Source organism: Patella vulgata, chromosome 1 (assembly GCF_932274485.2).
Source record: "Patella vulgata chromosome 1, xgPatVulg1.2, whole genome shotgun sequence".
NCBI classification, from domain to species: domain Eukaryota; kingdom Metazoa; phylum Mollusca; class Gastropoda; family Patellidae; genus Patella; species Patella vulgata.
The window spans coordinates 9,993,815-10,013,210 of NC_065879.2; the positions used below are offsets into that span (position 1 = coordinate 9,993,815).

At 34.6% G+C, this 19,396-nt stretch overlaps 1 protein-coding gene across 5 annotated transcripts in view; it reads right to left on the minus strand.

Annotated features, from left to right (window-relative positions):
- Positions 1-656: 656 nt before the first annotated feature.
- Positions 657-19,396, minus strand: part of LOC126822138 (glutamic acid-rich protein) — a 30,058-nt gene continuing 11,318 nt past the window's right edge. Inside the window, exons 2-13 of one of the 5 annotated variants that reach the window (XM_056098268.1) lie at positions 19,307-19,384; positions 15,926-16,472; positions 13,597-13,642; positions 11,702-11,763; positions 9,165-9,236; positions 7,512-7,630; positions 6,690-6,765; positions 6,290-6,394; positions 5,058-5,198; positions 4,627-4,768; positions 4,018-4,139; positions 657-2,803 (exon numbers count right to left, since the gene is read on the minus strand). In XM_056098268.1, the coding sequence (XP_055954243.1) occupies positions 2,240-2,803; positions 4,018-4,139; positions 4,627-4,768; positions 5,058-5,198; positions 6,290-6,394; positions 6,690-6,765; positions 7,512-7,630; positions 9,165-9,236; positions 11,702-11,763; positions 13,597-13,642; positions 15,926-16,447 (1,971 nt within the window). In that variant the 5' untranslated portion in view covers positions 16,448-16,472; positions 19,307-19,384 and the 3' untranslated portion in view covers positions 657-2,239. Of the gene's footprint in view, positions 2,804-4,017; positions 4,140-4,626; positions 4,769-5,057; positions 5,199-6,289; positions 6,395-6,689; positions 6,766-7,511; positions 7,631-9,164; positions 9,237-11,701; positions 11,764-13,596; positions 13,643-15,925; positions 16,473-19,306; positions 19,391-19,396 lie in introns of those variants that run through there. The other 4 variants (XM_056098269.1, XM_050550920.2, XM_056098270.1 and 1 more) reach the window with 4 other exon arrangements.

Sequence of the window (19,396 nt, forward strand, 5' to 3'; positions counted from 1 at the left end):
TCTGCCAAGGATCATTTACGTGTGCGCCAATGTGTACGCAGTACCTTGTGTTTTTTTTTGTCACATCTGAACAACTAGATAGCACTCCTTGTCATACAGTGTTCTATTTTTAGGTTGAGTTATCCATCACAAAATGTATTCAAATCCACTAAATAAGTTACTATATATTTTATATGAAAGTCTCTTCTTGTTGGGTGTAAGGACCCCGTTGTCCAGACTCCAAAACTGCTTATGGACAGCAAAGTAAATAAAGACTAGAAATTGTTTGGCAAGACTTGCAAGCAATTATTATTTACAACTGGATTATTAACAGGTTTACTGCAGGAGAGAGAGGGGTTTAACCTAGGTCATTTCGGGACTAACATATGGTTTAATTTTATTTTAATAATTCGCTTGCGCGTAGGGGTCTTTAGCAATGGGGGCAGCCAGAGAAAATCCATGTGGTTGGACAGGCGACCCTACTCTTTGTCACGTACAACCAGGAAATTGAAACCATGCCAGTTGACTCAATGACAGATCTTATGATACAACACGCACACATTAGCCCATCCAATCCCCCTTTATTGTATAAAGACTTTGCACAAAAAGTTAACTATTTTTAAATCATCCTGATTGAACACACCTAAATCAACTTTTACAGAAAACAAGTGAATACATTTTTAATATATACTATTTTAATTTTTTCATGGAAACCAAATTACATTTTTTCTATAAGACTGCTATTTTTAAATAACATAAGAAATGTAACGAAGCATTACAATACTTTTTGTACCATACTAGAAATAATAAAAAATTTGATATCATTTATCTGTCTCCATTTTTTTAAACTGACAATTTTGATTAAGTACGCTTGCATGCGAATACCAATATTTACAACAGTCTGTTTACCAATATGATATAGACCAGTGATTCTCAACCAGGTGTGCCGCGAAATTTTGAACGGCACTCTAAGAAAATGCAAAAAAAAACATGTGATCCCAATTGAGTATTCATTGGTGTCTACTGCTAAGTTCATAGCTGTATTTTTCTTTATTTAGTTTGAGTCAATCTATGTGTCGTTATTTTTTCATGTATTCCAATGTGTGCCGTTGGCAACAAAAGGTTCAGAACCACTGAAACCGATTTTATAATAGCAAATGAAGATATCTTTTCTGGATGATAGCGACTATCTGTTTACCAACATGATATAGACCTCTAATAGTAAATGAAGATGTCTTTTCCAAAATATAACTAACGGGATTCAAGTTTTTCTTTTCTTCTCTCTAAAGAATATGATATGGTTTTAAATTCAATGAATACAGTGATGTACAGAGAAGGGTAACAGAGCAGGTGACCCATGATTTTGCATGAGGAACAAGATCCCGTCCGGGCCCCCAAAAAACAATATTTATATTTGTGTGCGGGGGAGGGGGTAATATTGGGCGTGTGGAACATGTTAAGAGTCAATTTGTATCGTATCTGACCCATGGTATATGTTTGACACTGGTTGAGCATTATGATTATGATTATAATGTTGAAAACTACATTGAAACCGCATGACTTTTTGCCATTTGTGAGGGGGCACAAAAACTCAAAACCATAATGCAAAGCGTTTCAATGCATCCCTCTTACTTAGCCCCTGGAACAGAGGGGGCATCAATTTTAAGGGGTACATTCAATCAAGAGAGTGAAATTAAATATGAAATAATCGCTGTTAACTTAGTTCGTTGTACAAGCTGCCCAATTTAATTTATGTATTCATCCGTTTTCACATTTAACATTTCATGGTTTCTTACATTTCTAAGTATTAGACCCTATACTTGAGTCATGAGGGCATACAATCAAGGGGTTGGCCCCCTGAATGCAACTGTGTAACTGATTCACTAAGTGTTGCGATTCAAAATTTTTCTTGTCGGATATGTTTACCAAAAATAAAGGGGCATAACTCTCATCGTTATTTAAGCAGGCGGTTTCAGACCACAATTAAAAATCATGTGAATTTCGCTTGATAAAAAGGAAACTGCCTGTTTTTTTTCATAAAAAACTGACCTTGCATTTATCTGATTTTGGAAAAGAACTCTACATACATCTACCTCCCAATATTTACAAATGTAACATGAATAATCTTCACCATTAGAATTTAATTCAACACTGAACACTACAGTATGTGAATAATATGACCGACTCATAAAGATATGAATAAAAGATGGAATTAAATACAATGTGCTTAAAATGATTATCTTTCAAATATATGGAGAATTTATTTTTTGCCTCGCTTAGCCTTTCCTCCGCGTGATTTACCAGTTCGAACTCGACCTCGTGGACTCTTTGCGGTTGGTGTTGCCTCTGTGCTCTCTTTTTCTGCTTCAGCCTCTTCTTCTACTTCTGTTCCTTCTTCATTTTCACCCTCAGCATCAAGAATAGAAGATTCGTCAGCTTCCATTGTATCATCTTGGTTATTGTTTTCTTCTTCATCTTCAGCCAGTTGCTGAACATCATCAGTTTGTTCATCAGCTTGTTTATCTTCATCATAACCCAAATAAACAGGATCAGCAGATGACAAGTCAATGTTTTCTGGTTCCTCTAGGGAGGTATTTTGTCCTAATTCCTGGGCTTCGTTAGATTCTGCTTCATTTTGAACAGCTTCCGTAATGTCTCCTCCATTTTCTTTCTTGACATCTACCTTCTCTGAATCTTCAGTTGCCTTGGACTCTGTTTTCTTCGCCTCCTCAGCCTCCTTTTTTTCAGCTGCTTTCTTAGCAGCTTCTTCCTTAACTTTTGCCTCAGATTCTGCCTTCTTCTTAAACTTAGCAATCATGGTAGCCTGGGAAAACAAATATTTCTTTAATTATTACATTGTCATACAAAAAATATTTTGGTTATCTGACAACTATTATTTTCAATACTAATAGTCAATGCTTTTTTTATATGTGCATGCTAATGTGTACACGGGACCTTGCCAGGACACAGGGAAACCATAACAGAAAATCCAGAGGAACTTTCTCAGCCAACAAAGGTATCAACCTGGAACCTGCCTTCATTGTAGTCAGTATTTTTTTTTTTTTTTTTGTGGTGTTAAATCAACAGGGGTATCAACCTGGGACCTGCCTTCTTTGTAGTCAGTATTTTTTTTTTTTTTGTGGTGTTAAATCAACAGAGGTATCAACCTGGGACCTGCCTTCTTTGTAGTCAGTATTTTTTTTTTTTTTGGGGTGGTGGTCGTGGTAGTGGTGGTAAATAGGAAATATGCCCTAACTTTGTAGTCAATACACCTCAATTCTTTTGAATACTTAAAATGTTTCTCACTATAACACAGACCATTTAGTTATAGGCTACCTGACTTATACATTTCACGGATATGGTTGTTTGTATAGGTAATTTTTTTCCCTTCGATATGCTTACATTCATATTTCATGTGGCATATAGCAGATCATAACTCGTACTAGTATTACACAATGTTTTGGGGATATATTCTTATTGTTTTTTTGAGTGAAGTCTGTATCACTACAGGCCCAAGAATGTAGAGCACTTACGGCTAGCCCCCGGATCCATTTACTTAATCTGATATGTACGTTTGTTTGTGATTTCTGCGTATTGTCCGTATATTTGTTTTGTGTAATTAATTGTGTGTGGTCATTTCGGGACTAACATATGGTTCATTTTTATTTTAATAATTTGCTTGCGAATATGGGTCTTTAGCAGTGGGAGGAAACCGGAGGACCTGGAGAAAACCCTTGAGGTTGGACAGGCGACCTTAATCCTTGTCTTGTACAACTGGGGAATCGAAACCATGCGCACACATGCTAACAATTCGGGCATCCAATGACCCATAAGTTTATTGTGTTAGCAGTGTAGATAACTTAAAATTGGGAATTTTGCCATCCATTGAAAGTAGTCAACTAATTATCAACTTTAGCGCAAGCTATTGACTGTGTAGATTTTAAATTTTACTTCGTCAGAATATCAGAGTAACATGTAACTAGTTGGATCCAAATAAAAGCTAGATTCATAAAATTTGCTAAACAAAAACTAGCATACCTTGTATTTATCAAAGTGTATTTGAGTTTTACAATGTCCGACTTTAGCAGCTTCTTCGTTGTTGTAGAATTTATGACATAATTTACAGAAGAAACCTGTAACTGGTACGACAAGGTTCTGACCTGAAACAAAAATAATAGGAAAATAATTAGACTGTTCTGGAATGGATTAAAGAGCTTTGCAAAAGATATGATAGATTAAATTTTTTTTAATTATTTTATAGAGAGAAATGGGGTTTAATACAAACTTGTTTGCTTTGGGACTAACACATAAAACAATTTTATTTCAATAATTTGCTAGCACATAATGGTCTTTAGCGTTGGGAGGAAACCGGAGGACCCAGAGAAAACCCATAAGGTTAGGCAGGCGACTCTACACCTTTTCAATTGTGAAACCGAAAACTATGCCACTTGACTCCATGACAGACCACCACGATCTAAAGTGCATGCATTAGACCATCTGGTCAACCAACCGCCACTCAAAGTGTTGGAATATGAAGGTAATTTCAAAACTAAAAAAACATATTTTAAAGAAGAATAATGGTCTTAAGAAAATCAGGAATTTACTAGGAGATGCTTTTTGAATAAATTTTATTGTATTAATATTTACCAATGGCTCTCTCTGCATCAAATTCTATTTTTTCAGCTTCCTCCAAGTCTTTGACATTAAACACATTTGGATCCTCTTTAGGTTTCTCCTCCACTTTTTTTGTTGCAGGTTTACTAGATGGACGTGAACTTCCATTTGATTTCTGTAATAGTTTTGTTTTTAAAAATAAAAACCAACACATTATACATGCTGATCAACAATCCTACACATAAAATATACCCAACAATACAATACAAATGAGATGAAATGGGATTTAACGTCCTACTGTTCTGCTTCGACTGGGCTAATGAAGACCAATAAAATCAAACCATGTAGACCTGTTTAAGCAGTAAATAAGCTTTAATTGAATCATGTATTATTTTAATAAATGTATTTCACTCATAACGATAAGTTATAATCCATCAAAGCCATATTTGATAACAATATATTACCCTTCTAGTATCAGATTTTTTGTCTGCTTTCTTTTCACCAATAATAACAACATCATCATCATCTTTATCGTTTTTACGGCTATCTCGACGGCTACTGCTACTACTAGTTGTACTATCTTTCCCTTTCATTTTCTTTTCATTCTAAAATACACAATCAAATTTTCAACAATCTGATTAAAACACAGATCCTGTTTTGTTTTGTTTTTTATAGTTCAAAATTTTGTTTTACTTGTCTTTACTACACTAGGAACTGGAAGAGTTGTTATATAACCCCCGTTCTGGATGATGTGAGGGATTAGCCAATGAAACGGTCTGTTAGGGTGAGTTTTTGGCGTGAGGTGCATGGAAATGTGGGTAACCCACTAGAAACAGTTTCAGTATTTACTAAGAAATGGATTAAATTTCAAATAACCCATTTACCTTGTCTTTAAGATTTTGCATAAAACATTTAGTTATTTGGAAATCATTGCTTAAAAAGTTTCAATAGGTAAAGTAACTCTTTTAGGAGTCTGCACCTTCAATTTTTCATTCCTTCTAAGTCACTGGATAAAAGTGACTACTTGAAGGAGAGTGAAAAATGCAGCACTTAAATTTCTATTACTAGGTGGTACACAACAAAAAGCTACAATTACATCCTTATACACATTTTCACAAGAAATATTCGTCTAAACAATATCTAGGGATCATGTAACACTGTTAATTTTAAGAGCGCACACCTTCCATTTTTCATTAAGGGGCTGGATAAAGGTGGCTACTCGATACGAAATGAAATGGGGTTTAACATCATACTGTTCTGCTGCGACTGGGCTAATGAAGACGGGCATACACCTTACAGTGTGCTAGGAGGGAAATTTTGCCCGGGCAGTGGCACTATGGCCTTTTCTTATATCGAATTCCAACTGCCAAGTGATCTTTTACATGCACACCAATGAATACATGGGGCCTTGGTTTTTCGTCCCATCTGGACGACTAGACAGCTGTAGTTGTCAGGCCCTCTGTCCTGCACCACGGACAAGGGAAAACCATGTTGGAAAATCACGATGAACTTTCTCGACCAATGCAGGGATCAAACACACAACCTCCAGGCTAGTGAGCCAGCGTGTTACCCACTTAGCCACCATGGCTCCCTATTCAATAAGAGTAGAAAATGTAACAATAACTTTCTAGCCCACATAACCTCATGATGCAAATTTTCACAAGAACAATTTCAAAGACTTGACTTAATTTCCTACCTCAATATGTTTTTTGGTGTCTCTATGTTTCAGTACTTCTCTGAAGTTGTTAAAACCTCGAACGTTACACCAACCACAACCCATATTAGTTTGTTGAAATCGTTTCTACAAATAAAAATATCTAACATTAATGTCTTATCTAAATCTTCAATCTTTGATGCTCTTCAATGTAAAGCTGAAACCCCTATATCTACGAAAAGTTGAATGTGAAGGATTATTTATGACATTTAAATTTTTTCCTTTTCAAAGGCACAAATATTTGTACACAAGTAAATTATATCTTATTTTCAATTTACTTAATTGATCAACAGATAAATTTTTCTGGCAGTCATATCAAATGCCAGGTGGTCAAAAATGAGTCTTGATTTGGACAAATGAGTAAATTAAATGATGAACATACCTTATGAATAGTAGTTCTCTTGTGGTGTTCAAAAGGTATCCTTAAAGTTTCGTCACAGATACGACAAAAATCTTGTCTAAAAACAGAAAAATTATGTATTTATATAAAAAAACACAGAAATTTTGTCTTGTAGCCATAATGCCCCCCTTCTTTTTTTTTCTTCACACAAAACTGATTCCTCAAACTATTATCTGAGTGGAAGGCATAAACATTAACCATAGATCACTCAATAAGAATCTCTATATCCCAAAATTCTACTTTGTACACATAGTGGGATTAACATATTTCAATAATTTGTTTGGATGTAGGGGTCTTTATCAATGGGAGGAAACCAGAGGACACAGGGAAAACCCATGAGGTCGGACAGGCGAACCTACTCCTTGTCACGAAACCACGCCAGTTGACTCAACGACAGGCCTTATGATACAGCGCGCACGTGCTAACAATTCGGCCATTCAACCCCCCCACTCTCATCTGTAAATAAAGGATCAAAGTGATTTGGAGAGAGAGAGAAATGGGGTTTAACGTCCACTCGACACAAACTAGGTCATTTCGGGACTAACATATGGTTTAATTTTATTTACATAATTCACTTGCGCATAGGGATCTTTAGCAGTGGAAAGAAACCGGAGGAACCGGAGAAAACCCACGAGGTTGGACTGGCGACCCTACTCCTTGTCACGTACACCCGGGGAATCAAAACCCCGCCAGTTGACTCAATGACAGGCTTTATGATACAGCAGGCACGTGCTAACCATTCGGCTACCCCCCCCACCCCCATCTGTAAATAAAGAATCAAAGTGATTTGGAATAAATAAATACCCTTCAATATTACGAAGATGTTGTTGAGCTTTATTTCTATCGAGGCTGTTCTTAGCAACTTCTCCAACTCCTCTAACTCTATCTTCATGACGACGAGAATGCAGATGCTTACTAAAACCCTGTGGATACAGTTATATAAAGTGAAAGTAGAGTCCTACTCTAACAGGTTGATATTAACATACTTTATCACCCATCTCCTACTTGTCTATTTTGACGCAAGAAGATATTAACACACGTCAAAGTAGAAAAAAAACCTAAAAAAAACTGGACAACGCCTCCTTATTTTTTTACTTTATCGACTTGTGTCGATATTCTTTGATATCAAAAGAGACGAGTAGGAGATTCTCTATTTATATTTGGGAATGGTAATCTGACTTTAACATGTATTATAATGCCTGTATATAAAATTATTTATTTTGAGATCCAGAATAATGGACAATATATCTTCAAAACACATTAAATACTAATATTTGTAACTTAACTATGCATATATCATGTTTCAAAGGCAGTGGTGAGAGAAACCAAGTTTTCTACCGGTTTCCAAATTATTAACAGGGAAATATAGTGGGGAAATTGTCTATATTTTCTTATTGATATCTTGAAACATGTACTAAAATTAAGAATATAATCTAAAATGGAGACAATAAAATTCATGTTGTAATCGAGGTATCATTTCTTTATTTTTTTTTTACAGTTCTGCCACCTTTGCCTTTGATTACTATGCTAATTTCTCCAATATTCTATAGTTTTCATACAAAGCCATTCATGTAAATCATAGTGCTTTGATTACATTCTGTCTAACAGCAACTATAACTGGATAATAAAGCCAACCATATGATAGTCTTGTTCATATCAGTCCTATTAAAATTGTGTATTAAACACAAACCAATGTGGATGAACAAGACTACACAATGACAAAACCTAACATTTGACAAACAAGTACAAGAGGATACTAATATGGACCAGGAACCAAGCCAGATATCGTACGGCCATCTTGGAATTGTGACGTCCTATCAAAAGTTCAAATCACGCACTCGATGAGCAATTGTCCAAGGAACAAGCATGCCAAGTTACATATTGATCGCATTCGAAGAGCATTGCTCCGTTCCTGGTCAAAAATAGGAGTCTAAATAACAAAGCTTACTTGGGATATGAAATGCAAATTACATGTATCATTTAGAACTATAAAATCTGCTATGGGTTATAAATATATATTTAGGTCGATCGGGGCATATATTTATATATATATAATCATACAGGCATGCTCTTATCTAAATATTGGGTGAATATATGAACGCCAGGGAAAATGCTTTCTAAACAATAAATTGAACAACCCTTTAATAACTGAGAGATGGTTAGTCAGAGCTTAAACATACCACTGCCAAGGTTCATATAACTTTCTTTATACAAAACTGCCTACACGTAAACGTATAAACAGACCTGTAACACAAAACTGAGGGAGGGTAGGATCTATATAAATAATACTGAAACAAGGACACTGGAGCAACAAGTTAACTGTTAGAAAAAAAAAGCTCCTAGATTAAAGAATATGTCGAGCCTAGAGACTTAGGCTTGCCTGGTAGAATAAAAAAAAAACTCTTCCGGTTTCTTTCAAACAATTAAAGTGAATCCAGAAAAGAAAGAGGAATTTACCATTTCAGTAAAACATTCTTCGTCACAGGCATGGCAGAAATATCTAGTGCGGGTTTGATCTCGCCCCTCCGGCTGGAACAATATATATTTAAGATAGACTTATATGATAATTTAAGCGAAATGTTGTAAATTCAAATATATATAAAATCTGATTAAAACACAGATCCTATTTCGTTTTGTTTTACTTATCTTTACTACACAAGGATCTGGAAAAGTTCTTACATAAGCTGCATTCTGGATGATGCGAGGGATTAGCCAATGAAACAATCTGATATCATAAGGTCAAAAGTCGATTGTATGACCTTTGACACAACCTTACACTAAAACCGGTCAGATCCTCATGTAGTATAGGTCATCGAAAGTATAAAAAGATAGGTTGCCAGACAACGAAACATACGTCTACAGCAGCTAAATCGTCCGAGCAGTCGACAAGATTGGATTATAATTTTTGTTGTTTGAAGGTTTACAAGATTTACAAACTGAAACAAGGGCCTTAACTCTGGAAGTAATTTACAGAAAATTTTGAAATTGGACCAGCTTTTTTGTTTTACTAATTTAAATAATGCATATAAATTTCATACTGATCAGATGCTAACTTTTGTCATTGGAATGCTCATGGATGATAACTTATGGCTTTAAGACTTTAGAACATTTACAAGGTTCAATCAAGTGAAACAAGGGCCATAACTCTAGATGTAATTAACGGAAATTGCTGAAATTAAATAGAGAGAGAGAGAGAGAAATGGGGTTTAACATCCACTCGACACAAACTAGGTCATTTCGGGACTAAAATGATTTAATTTTATTTCAATAATTCGCTTGCGCGTAGGGTTCTTTAGCAGTGGGAGGAAACCAGAGGACCCGGAGAAAACCCACGGAGTTGGACAGGCGACCCTACTCCTTGTCACATACAACTGGGGAATCGAGAAATTAAATAGGATTTTTCTTTTTACTTATCTAAATGATTTATATACATGTAAATGTCATACAGATCAGCAGATAACTTTTGATTTACTGCATTCACAAGGTGCAACAAAGTGAAATTAAATAGGATTCTTCATCTCACTAATGTAAACAACATTATATCAATTTTAAAACAATTGGATGATAACTTTTGACTTTTGAACGTTCACAAGAAATTGTGGACAACGAACGAACGGAGGCGACGGCAATATACATCTGTATTTCCATGTGGCCGTATAAAAACGAAACGAAAAATAGATCTGTATTTCAATCAGATTGATACATATATAGGAAACAACAAAATATGAAAGAAGAACAATTAGAAATAAAAAAGTACAGAGAGATAATAAAAGAGAACAAGTGACCAAATATGTCTGATTCATCCTAAAAACAAAACTGAAGAAAACAAAAATTAAAACAGACTAAATACACCCCACATTAATTTAACTGCTATTTCATTAGCTTCATAAATATGCATTTTAATAAATTACCAATGAAAACAGATTTTTATCAAATTCTTTTGGCTGTAATTCAATGAAATGAGTTTCATAAAAAGCGTTAAAACCCCCCCCAAATATTTTATTAAATCGATAACAAATATTCAATTGTGGAGAATTTGTGCAAAATCAAAATGGTTTAAGATTAACGTGACGAATAAAAGAAAGAAATGGGTGAGAAAAAGGTGAAGAATTGAGTAGAAACTTGAGAAATACATGGAACATGGCTACTGAATATTAAAAATTTGGGGAAAGATCTAAGAGCTCAAGGTATGCTTAGAATATAGAAGTACTAATTGGGTTTCGTTAAGCAGATATGTCACCCGTAAGACACCCTTTCTCTTGGAAATCCCCAACCACTTTTGAACAACCCCAAGACAAAAGTCTAATTCAGAATAATGGAATATCCAACTCTAGGTTCGACTAAAGAGATATGGTCCAAAAATGATAATTGGAAGTTTAAGTGACAGAAAAAGACAAAATGGGAAAGAGAAGAAAACAATTGTGGGAAAAAAAGAAAAGAAAACATCTTCAATAACATGAATATAGAGAACAATATCAAAGCATAATTAAGATGACAATCGGTTTTGTCTGAAGTAGAAAAGACCATAATATTTGTTTATATAGATAGGCACGTTATTCAAATTGCAGCCTGAATCAAAAATAGAGGATTAGTTTTATTTGAACTTTGAGATAGAGTTATAGTTATTATAGTTGTGATCGTGATCTTGACAGAATATAACTGATATGTGAAAGCATAAGAATTTCTTTGAACAGTGATCTGAAAGATTGGATAACTTATTAAAGATAATGTAAACACATGGAAATTATTGTCACACGAGAATCCTCAATAATAAAATATAATAGCAGGACTAATTGAAAACAAGTCTCTACTGGAACTTTTGAGTTCTGTAAAAATAAATCATACATTTTATAATTATGCAACTCTAATTTTACTGTTCATAAATATATAATAAATCTATCATAAATGTATTTGTAGCCATTCTTCGTCTAATCCTAATCCAGAGACTACCCCTCTCACTATATAAGAGAATTATAATCTGCGAGTGTACCTACCCTTTCTCCTGTGGGATATTCTGGATCATATACATCTTCTCTTCTACGTACAGCACGGTCATCTAAATATAACATCAATTTATATATTAGTAACTTTCTATTTTAAGTCCAAAAAAAAATTGAAATACTTACATATTTGGGTGAAAATAAGAATTCTCCCCGTGAGAACCCTTTTGTTTTCTTAAAAACTGTATTACTATTGACAAGAAGAAAGTTAACTTTTCGTTAACATAATTTTCAAGAAATAGAAATGTTGATATGCTAAAGCAAACAGAAATATGTTTTCTGTAATATTACATGAACGTATACCAAGAGCAATCTACCGATATACATGTAGCATGTCTTAGCACTGGAACCATCTATTGGAACGCATAACAATCCAGATTTCCTGAAACAATCTGTAAGAATCCTCTAAATTCAAGCATAAAACTTTGTTAGACGTTTATCAAATTAGACATGACAGACATTTATTTCCAACCATTTACAGATGTTTTAATATCAACAATTTTGAACATTCTAATGCAAAAAGAGGTAAAGAAACTTTTTACAAACCAGATGTACATGTAGATGTATCCTGACAAAATTTTAGGCACAATTTGGTAGAATCATCAAATAGTTACTATATATTAATGAGATTTGTAGATGTTTGGGCCATAGTCAGCTAGAGGTATGTTACATCACAACTTGCATGGAAAGCTCCAGTCCAAATAAATTATCACTCTATGATGAAGTCAACCATAAATATTTGGGGGGAGGGGGGGGGATGCAACACAGGACTTGCATGTAACTTTTTAACAGGGTATTATTGGTAAAATGATGCGTTAATCTTAATACCGATATTCATCTTGGATGTATAATCCTAATGGCCACATGATTCAGATTATTATAGGTTTATCTTGAGCGAGGCTAACCCGATTCTATATGGCATAGATAAAAGTAAACATGAAAAACATATGAAACCTTAAGACCTGAATTTGATGAAAATGGGTGACTTAAAAAAAACGGCGAAAGAAACCAACATTTTCAAAATGATTCTTGGCCTACGACACAGGCATATTCATTAGGCTAGGCGCATTGAAGGGGAGGGGGCTTTAGGAATTATCATGAACCAATAAAGCATGCAAACATTTGCTGGTCATATATACATGTTACTAGCTATAGTAATTAAAGACAAAAATCGAACTATTCAAACCACTGACAAAAGCCAATCTGAAAGACTTGGGCACTGAACCGATATAAATCTTACAGCTACCCTACAATCTACATGTATCATGTATGTTTTCAGTCTTGCATGGGCAAATAGTTCCTTGCTTGGTCACATCGATTAATAATAGAAAGTCGCAGGTATCACGTGGACAAATAGTTCCTTACTTGGTCACGTCAATTAATAACAGAAAGCCACAGGTCTTACGTGTGCAAATAGTTCCTTACTTGGTCATATCGATTAATAATAGAAAGTCGCAGGTCTTATGTGGGCAAATAGTTCCATACTTGGTCACATCGATTAATAATAGAAAGTTTAATCATAGAAAGTTTAATCATAATAGAAAGTCGCAAGAAGAGAGGTATTTGAAAAGTTGGACGAATGAAAAAGGTAGCAAAGTTATTGTTTGTGTTTAGATGTTGAGATGCTAAGGTCTCCAACCGATATGAAATAGCTCTGAACATTCTTTTTCAACTATTGAGACACTGGCTCAAGTTTTAATGGCAATGGGGGAAATTTCAGAAGTGTTTCTCTACTTTTGGGGCTCTCTAGGTAAAACATGATGATAAATGTTCATCTATTATGTAAATGCATATTGACCTCTAAAGAAAATGGTCAACATTGAATTTGTAAACCATTTAAGTTGCTTGAAGTCATATATCAAGACATTTATGGGAATCCATTTTGTTACCTGAATGAGCTCTTCGATCATCTCTTCGATCTCCAAATTGACTTCGCTGAAAATGTGGAAAACAGACCAAGATATTAAATATTCTTAAATGAATTGGGAATAACTGGTTCTGCTGCAAGCATTGTCCTAAAAATATCACTGAAGCATCCTTTTAGTTTTGCTGAAATGAAATCTTAATCTAAGAGTAATTTTATTTTAAAGAAAGGGCTAGAAGCTGATTGTCAAAGCGAACATATTTTCTTCACACAGAATCGTGGGTTTTCTGATGGTTCATAAGTTCCTCCGAGATTGTTAACAAATTCACAAAAATGTACATTCAAACAGTTCATCAATAAGTATCCCAAGTCCCAAGATCCAATACTTGTATGATGTTGATTATCTTTTAGGTTGTCAACGAAAACCTCAAAACTTGGAAAATATTCTGTTACAGAAAAGAGGGAACTGTCACAGAAAGTTGTGCCTGCTGTCAATTAAATGGTCCTCATTCTGGCTTCTTTTTTTTTTTTTTTTGCTTTGGTCAAACGTAGAACCCTCTTGGTCCCAGAATTGAGTGTCCTTTAGACCTGATCTAGGTCCCTGAATTGAGTGTCCTTTAGACCTGATCTTGGTCCCTGAATTGAGTGTCCTTTAGACCTCAGCTTGATTCCTGAATTGAGAATCCTTTTAGATCCCATCTTGGTCCCTGAATTGAATGTCCTTCAGACTTGGTTCCTGAATTGAGAATCCTTTTAGATCCCATCTTGGTCCCTGAATTGAATGTCCTTCAGACTTGGTTCCTGAATCAAATGTCATTTAAATCCATTTACATTATATTAATGAATTATGCATTTATTATCTCAGTTGGTAGGTTGAAGATGACTCTTGCCATTACATGTACATGTATATAATATCATTTAATCCTTTCCAGAAAATGATTGAACTACATGTACGATGTAATCATTTTTATATTTTTGGAATTACAATAAAGTTAAAATTTATAGAGGTACATTGTATAGAAACTAATTTACTGACTGATTTTTAAGTCAAAGAAAGAAAAACCATTTCAGGCACAGAATTAAGGTTGGTTGTTATGTCCAACCAACTATACATATACTGACCAGTGTAGTGTCATCCAGGGGTGATTTAGAGGGTAGGCGCGGCCTACAATGTATGTATTCTCCAACAATGGGGTAGGCTTGGGTAGGCTCGGTATTTTGTAATGGTAATAATGCTTCAGGTCTTTTTTATCGTGGCAGGGCCAGAACAGACTTAATCAACCTTGTGCGGTCGGCGATCTGCTTTTGCTTCGAGATTTTTGGGCTTGTATTCTACGTGTATCATCTGCTAGTTACTTGCGCTTTCAAAATGACAAAAAATTGGTCAATTTTGATCTCGCACTGCACTGCAATGGACGGAAAGCCTACCACTAAGAAGAGGACCTTTTTCAAGATAGCAAACATGATTTTATTCAGATATACATGTATGTCAGAATCCACCAAATGACATTGAATTTTCAAAATTTTCTGGGTGAGGACCCACACTGGACTTTCACTACTTATTCATTGGACAGAGTCTGCGTTCTGTTTAATTTAGGAAATCATTGCTGCATCTATCCAGAGCACTAAAGAATAAAATAACATTGCAGAATATCGCCAATAATCTAAATGGTACATGTATGTGCACAAATGGGGTGAAATAATGGTGCCCATATACAAACGGTCTATTATATCGTTGTTATAGATTTATCACAGATTGCTAGCAGTGATCTCATCATGTGACCATAAAGAATTAAAGCCTTTGTGTTTATTGAAGTTAATTTTCAATACATATTTTTAGGGGCTTATAATACATATGTACAACTACAGATATAAATTGAACGTCTGGATTTAAAAATACTTTGCTTGGCAGCAAGTAATAAAACAGCAGAAAATTATTCTTTTTAAAAAAACCTTTACATTAGGCTACACATGTTAATTCAATAGTTCTCATTTTAAAAAAAAGCTCTCTATCGGTACTGCTTTAGATAATACATAAATCCAGGTGAAATAACATTCAATTCGTTACTGAATTAGAACAATAATCTTCATAGAAATAAGCTTGAAGAAGTTTGCTACACATTTGCAAACATTTATGATGAAAAGATCTAATTGACTGCTGACTGATAATCTGAAATAAAATCTTTTTAAGAGAAATCTTAAACAATTAAATGTATGTAGAAAAGCATGAACAAATTTTGTGAAACTTCTACTTTTAAATAGTTTTATAATTTATCAAATGAACCATTGGTCAATTAATTTTCAATTAAAGAATTTTATCCTTTTAGATAATAAAAAAAGAATGTTTTACTTACAGCAGGTCCTTCATCAAATCTTGATCTTTTGTGGTCCATTCGTGCACCTTCATTAACTCTCTTCCGAGGCAAATTATCCAACAGTGATGGAATATTACCAGGAGCTGGACCCATTAAACCTGTTCCCGTCTGAATATCTCCCAACATTTTATTCTGTTGTTGTAGTAGGTTGCTAGCTAAAGCCAACTGTGACTCTCTCAAGTTTAACTGTTGCTCAAGTCGTTTATGTTGCAAAAGTTGTTCTTGAAGACCAGCTGTCAAAGAATCATTTCCAGCAGCTACAACACCACCTAACAGAGGATCAGAGAGAAGACCCCCACTAACCCCCCCGCCGCCGCCACCACCAACTCGGGGCCTCATAGCACCAGGTCCCTCTCCTAATAGGCCAGTTGAGTATGCACCTTGATTATCCATTTCATATTCTCTCTCTCTAGGCAATAGCCCAGATCTTTGATTCCTCAGTTGATCATATTCATATTCATCCCTCCCAAGACCTCCATGCATAAATCTGTCTCTCTGCATATTTTCTCCTACTTGATTACACTTCCTAAAAAATATACAATGCTTAAAGTTTTTATTATCCCTAGTTTCAGTCAATTATATTCTCATGTATTGCTGCTGAAACCTTGCAAACAGTTTAAAGAATGGGTATACAGACAACTCATACCAAAGACGACTCATCCCAAGACAACCAGGGCTGCCGACAACCAGTATCGCAGCGCAATTTGCGATACATATTTTGTCCGTTGCTAATCAAAAATTAAAATCTAACGTTTTTGATTCGCAGTAACTGCGAATCATTAACATGCCTGTCATTTTGGATATTGACACAAAGATTTATCCACATTTCTCAACGCTTTCAACGTATATAAAATATCAAATAAATTTTATAAACAAAATGGAATTCTCCGTGTGACATTTTCTTCTCGATCTACCCAGACTCAATTCATTATACTATATAACAATGCTATATAATACTGGGACATAACTCTATGAATCGGGACTATTAAACCGGAAATAGGGAATCAAGTAGTACCACTCACGTTGCGAGACATGTCAATTTCGAGTACATTGTAATTATATCAGTATTCAATTTGAAAAAAATTAAATTCAGTGTATCCCCCACGTATTGTAAATAAAATATAAAAAATAAATATGTGTAAACGTATTGTAAAATGAGAAGTCAAAGTAAGAATTCCCGTAAATTATTATTGTTTATATCGCGTGCGTCTAGTTAATCGAGATTATTCATAAAATACCGCGTGCTTATGATTGAACAAAAATAATAATAATTGTTTTCTAACGAAGAAATAAGAAGTCACTGCCCAGACATAAGGCCTAACCAAAAGTCTACATTCATTCGGAAATGTTCACAGCTACCTGAAGAAGTGCTAAAATTCTAAAAAAATCTTAAGAATAAAATCTAATCATTTGTTATTAATTAAAGTTAAAATAATCTTGATATTTAGGTGTTTTATGTTGAAACTAAAAAACTGCTAATCAATTTTTAAATTTGCTAATCAAATTTGGCAAAATTGGACTTTTTGATTAGCAGTGCTGCTAATCATCTGTGAAAAATTACCGACAGCCCTGAAGACAACTCATCCCAATGTAAGGAGGCAGACCACCATTAATTTCCCCATTGACTTCAATGTTAATTCTGGCCTCTTTGCCCACCTCCAACTTTTCCCCAAATTTTCGTTGGGCTGAATGCTTTTCACTACAGACAGAGGAACAAATGGTCATGTCTTTGCACTAAAATTTGTATGAGGTTGACCACCAAAATTTTGAGATACACAAACTTGAAGAAGCATACTAAAAACATGTAACTAGTTGCCGTACATATCGCCGTAGCTAACCTGATAACCCTCTTATCCTTCCGCCTCAAAATCATGAATATATACCAAAACCTGGCAGAAAATGTTAATTCAAACCCTCTTCGTCCATTCTAGACCAAAAAATCAACACAATTGGGCATGCAAAAGGGGAGAAAAGAGAGAGAGAGAGAATTGCTATAAATAGACGAACTACAATTCGTGGGTACCGAGATGATGAAATTTAATGGTGGTCTGCCTCCATAAGACATTAGAAGACAACTCTCCCAAGTTAGAAGACAACTCATCCCAACTTTAAATCATGGGTCGAGATATAAGACAACTCATCCTTTCTTTGAAAACCACTCAGACTAATCTGATTTTGTTATAAAAACGTGTTATTTTAATCAAATTGATATTGATATTGTTGTTTTAAAATCAAATTGATAATGATATTGTTGTTTTCATCAAATTGATATTGTTGCTTTGTTTTCATCAAATTGATATTGCTGTTTTAATCAAATTTTATGGTTGTGTTTCACTGTTTGTATTTAAATGTTTTAGTGCTTTGTTGTTTACAGATTGGTAGTTGTGTTTGTTTTATTATTTCATCATGAAGCATTTCAAAGAAAATCAATTAACAAAACACTGATTAACTATTAAACTAAACTGAGTAGTACCGTAGTACTCTTACATCACATCGCTGTGCTTTCCAATTTTGATTCACCTGCTTACCTAAATTTTGTTTCGTCTTATATGGCCGAGTTATATAAATGTGTGCGTTACCCTATATGTAGATTTCAATGGCTTCTGCCAAGCTGTTTACCAGAAACGGATGCATTTTTATAGCGAGGTAAGCAAGGTCTTGTTTTCTCACTTAAATGTTCCTTTACATTGTACAGCCGTTCAAAGGGACTGACATGCGACCGTTTAGCAGTAAAAAGTTGCCCATAATTAGTAAGATTTACTGGGAATTGAAATTTTTTAGACAAGGAGTCAATAGGCCGGTTCATGAACCTACACAGCGAGTGTAAAGAGACCTACGTTCAGAGCTGAACTATAGTTTCAAGTGCCATTTTGAATCAATTAACAAAGTATCACATAAAAAGTAAGTAATTAATAATGGCTGATTCACGAAAGGCAAAATAATAATAAAAAAAATGAGTGTACAATTTGAAAGGACTAGTTACTAAGCACAAACAGGCGTTATAGGCCTAATGAGGCTAATGTCGCTCAAGTTTGACTGTTCACGTACGGTATTTTAGTAAATTTTACAGAACATAATTGATTAGAAATCACATATTTCTTTTCAAAATTGAATATAGTACATTGTAGATCTACACATTCATATTTCATTAGGCTTATGTGTTTTAGATCCATTTTCGGCCACTTTAGGGTTCCAAAGAATAGAGCCATACATTATAATTTGGCCTAGCGGTCACTGGTTGCATGCCAAATGGAGTGTTGACTTTGTAACTTTGTCATTTGTAATATGCATGATCAACAACATTCCTTGTCTACCACCCTATCTATTTTACATTGTAACCCCTAAGATTGGAATATTTACCTGAAACGGAGCTATAGTATAATTCGATATAATTTGAATTCAGTATAATTTGGACTGACAACTTTTTCCTTTTCGGCTGGCGTGGTTGCA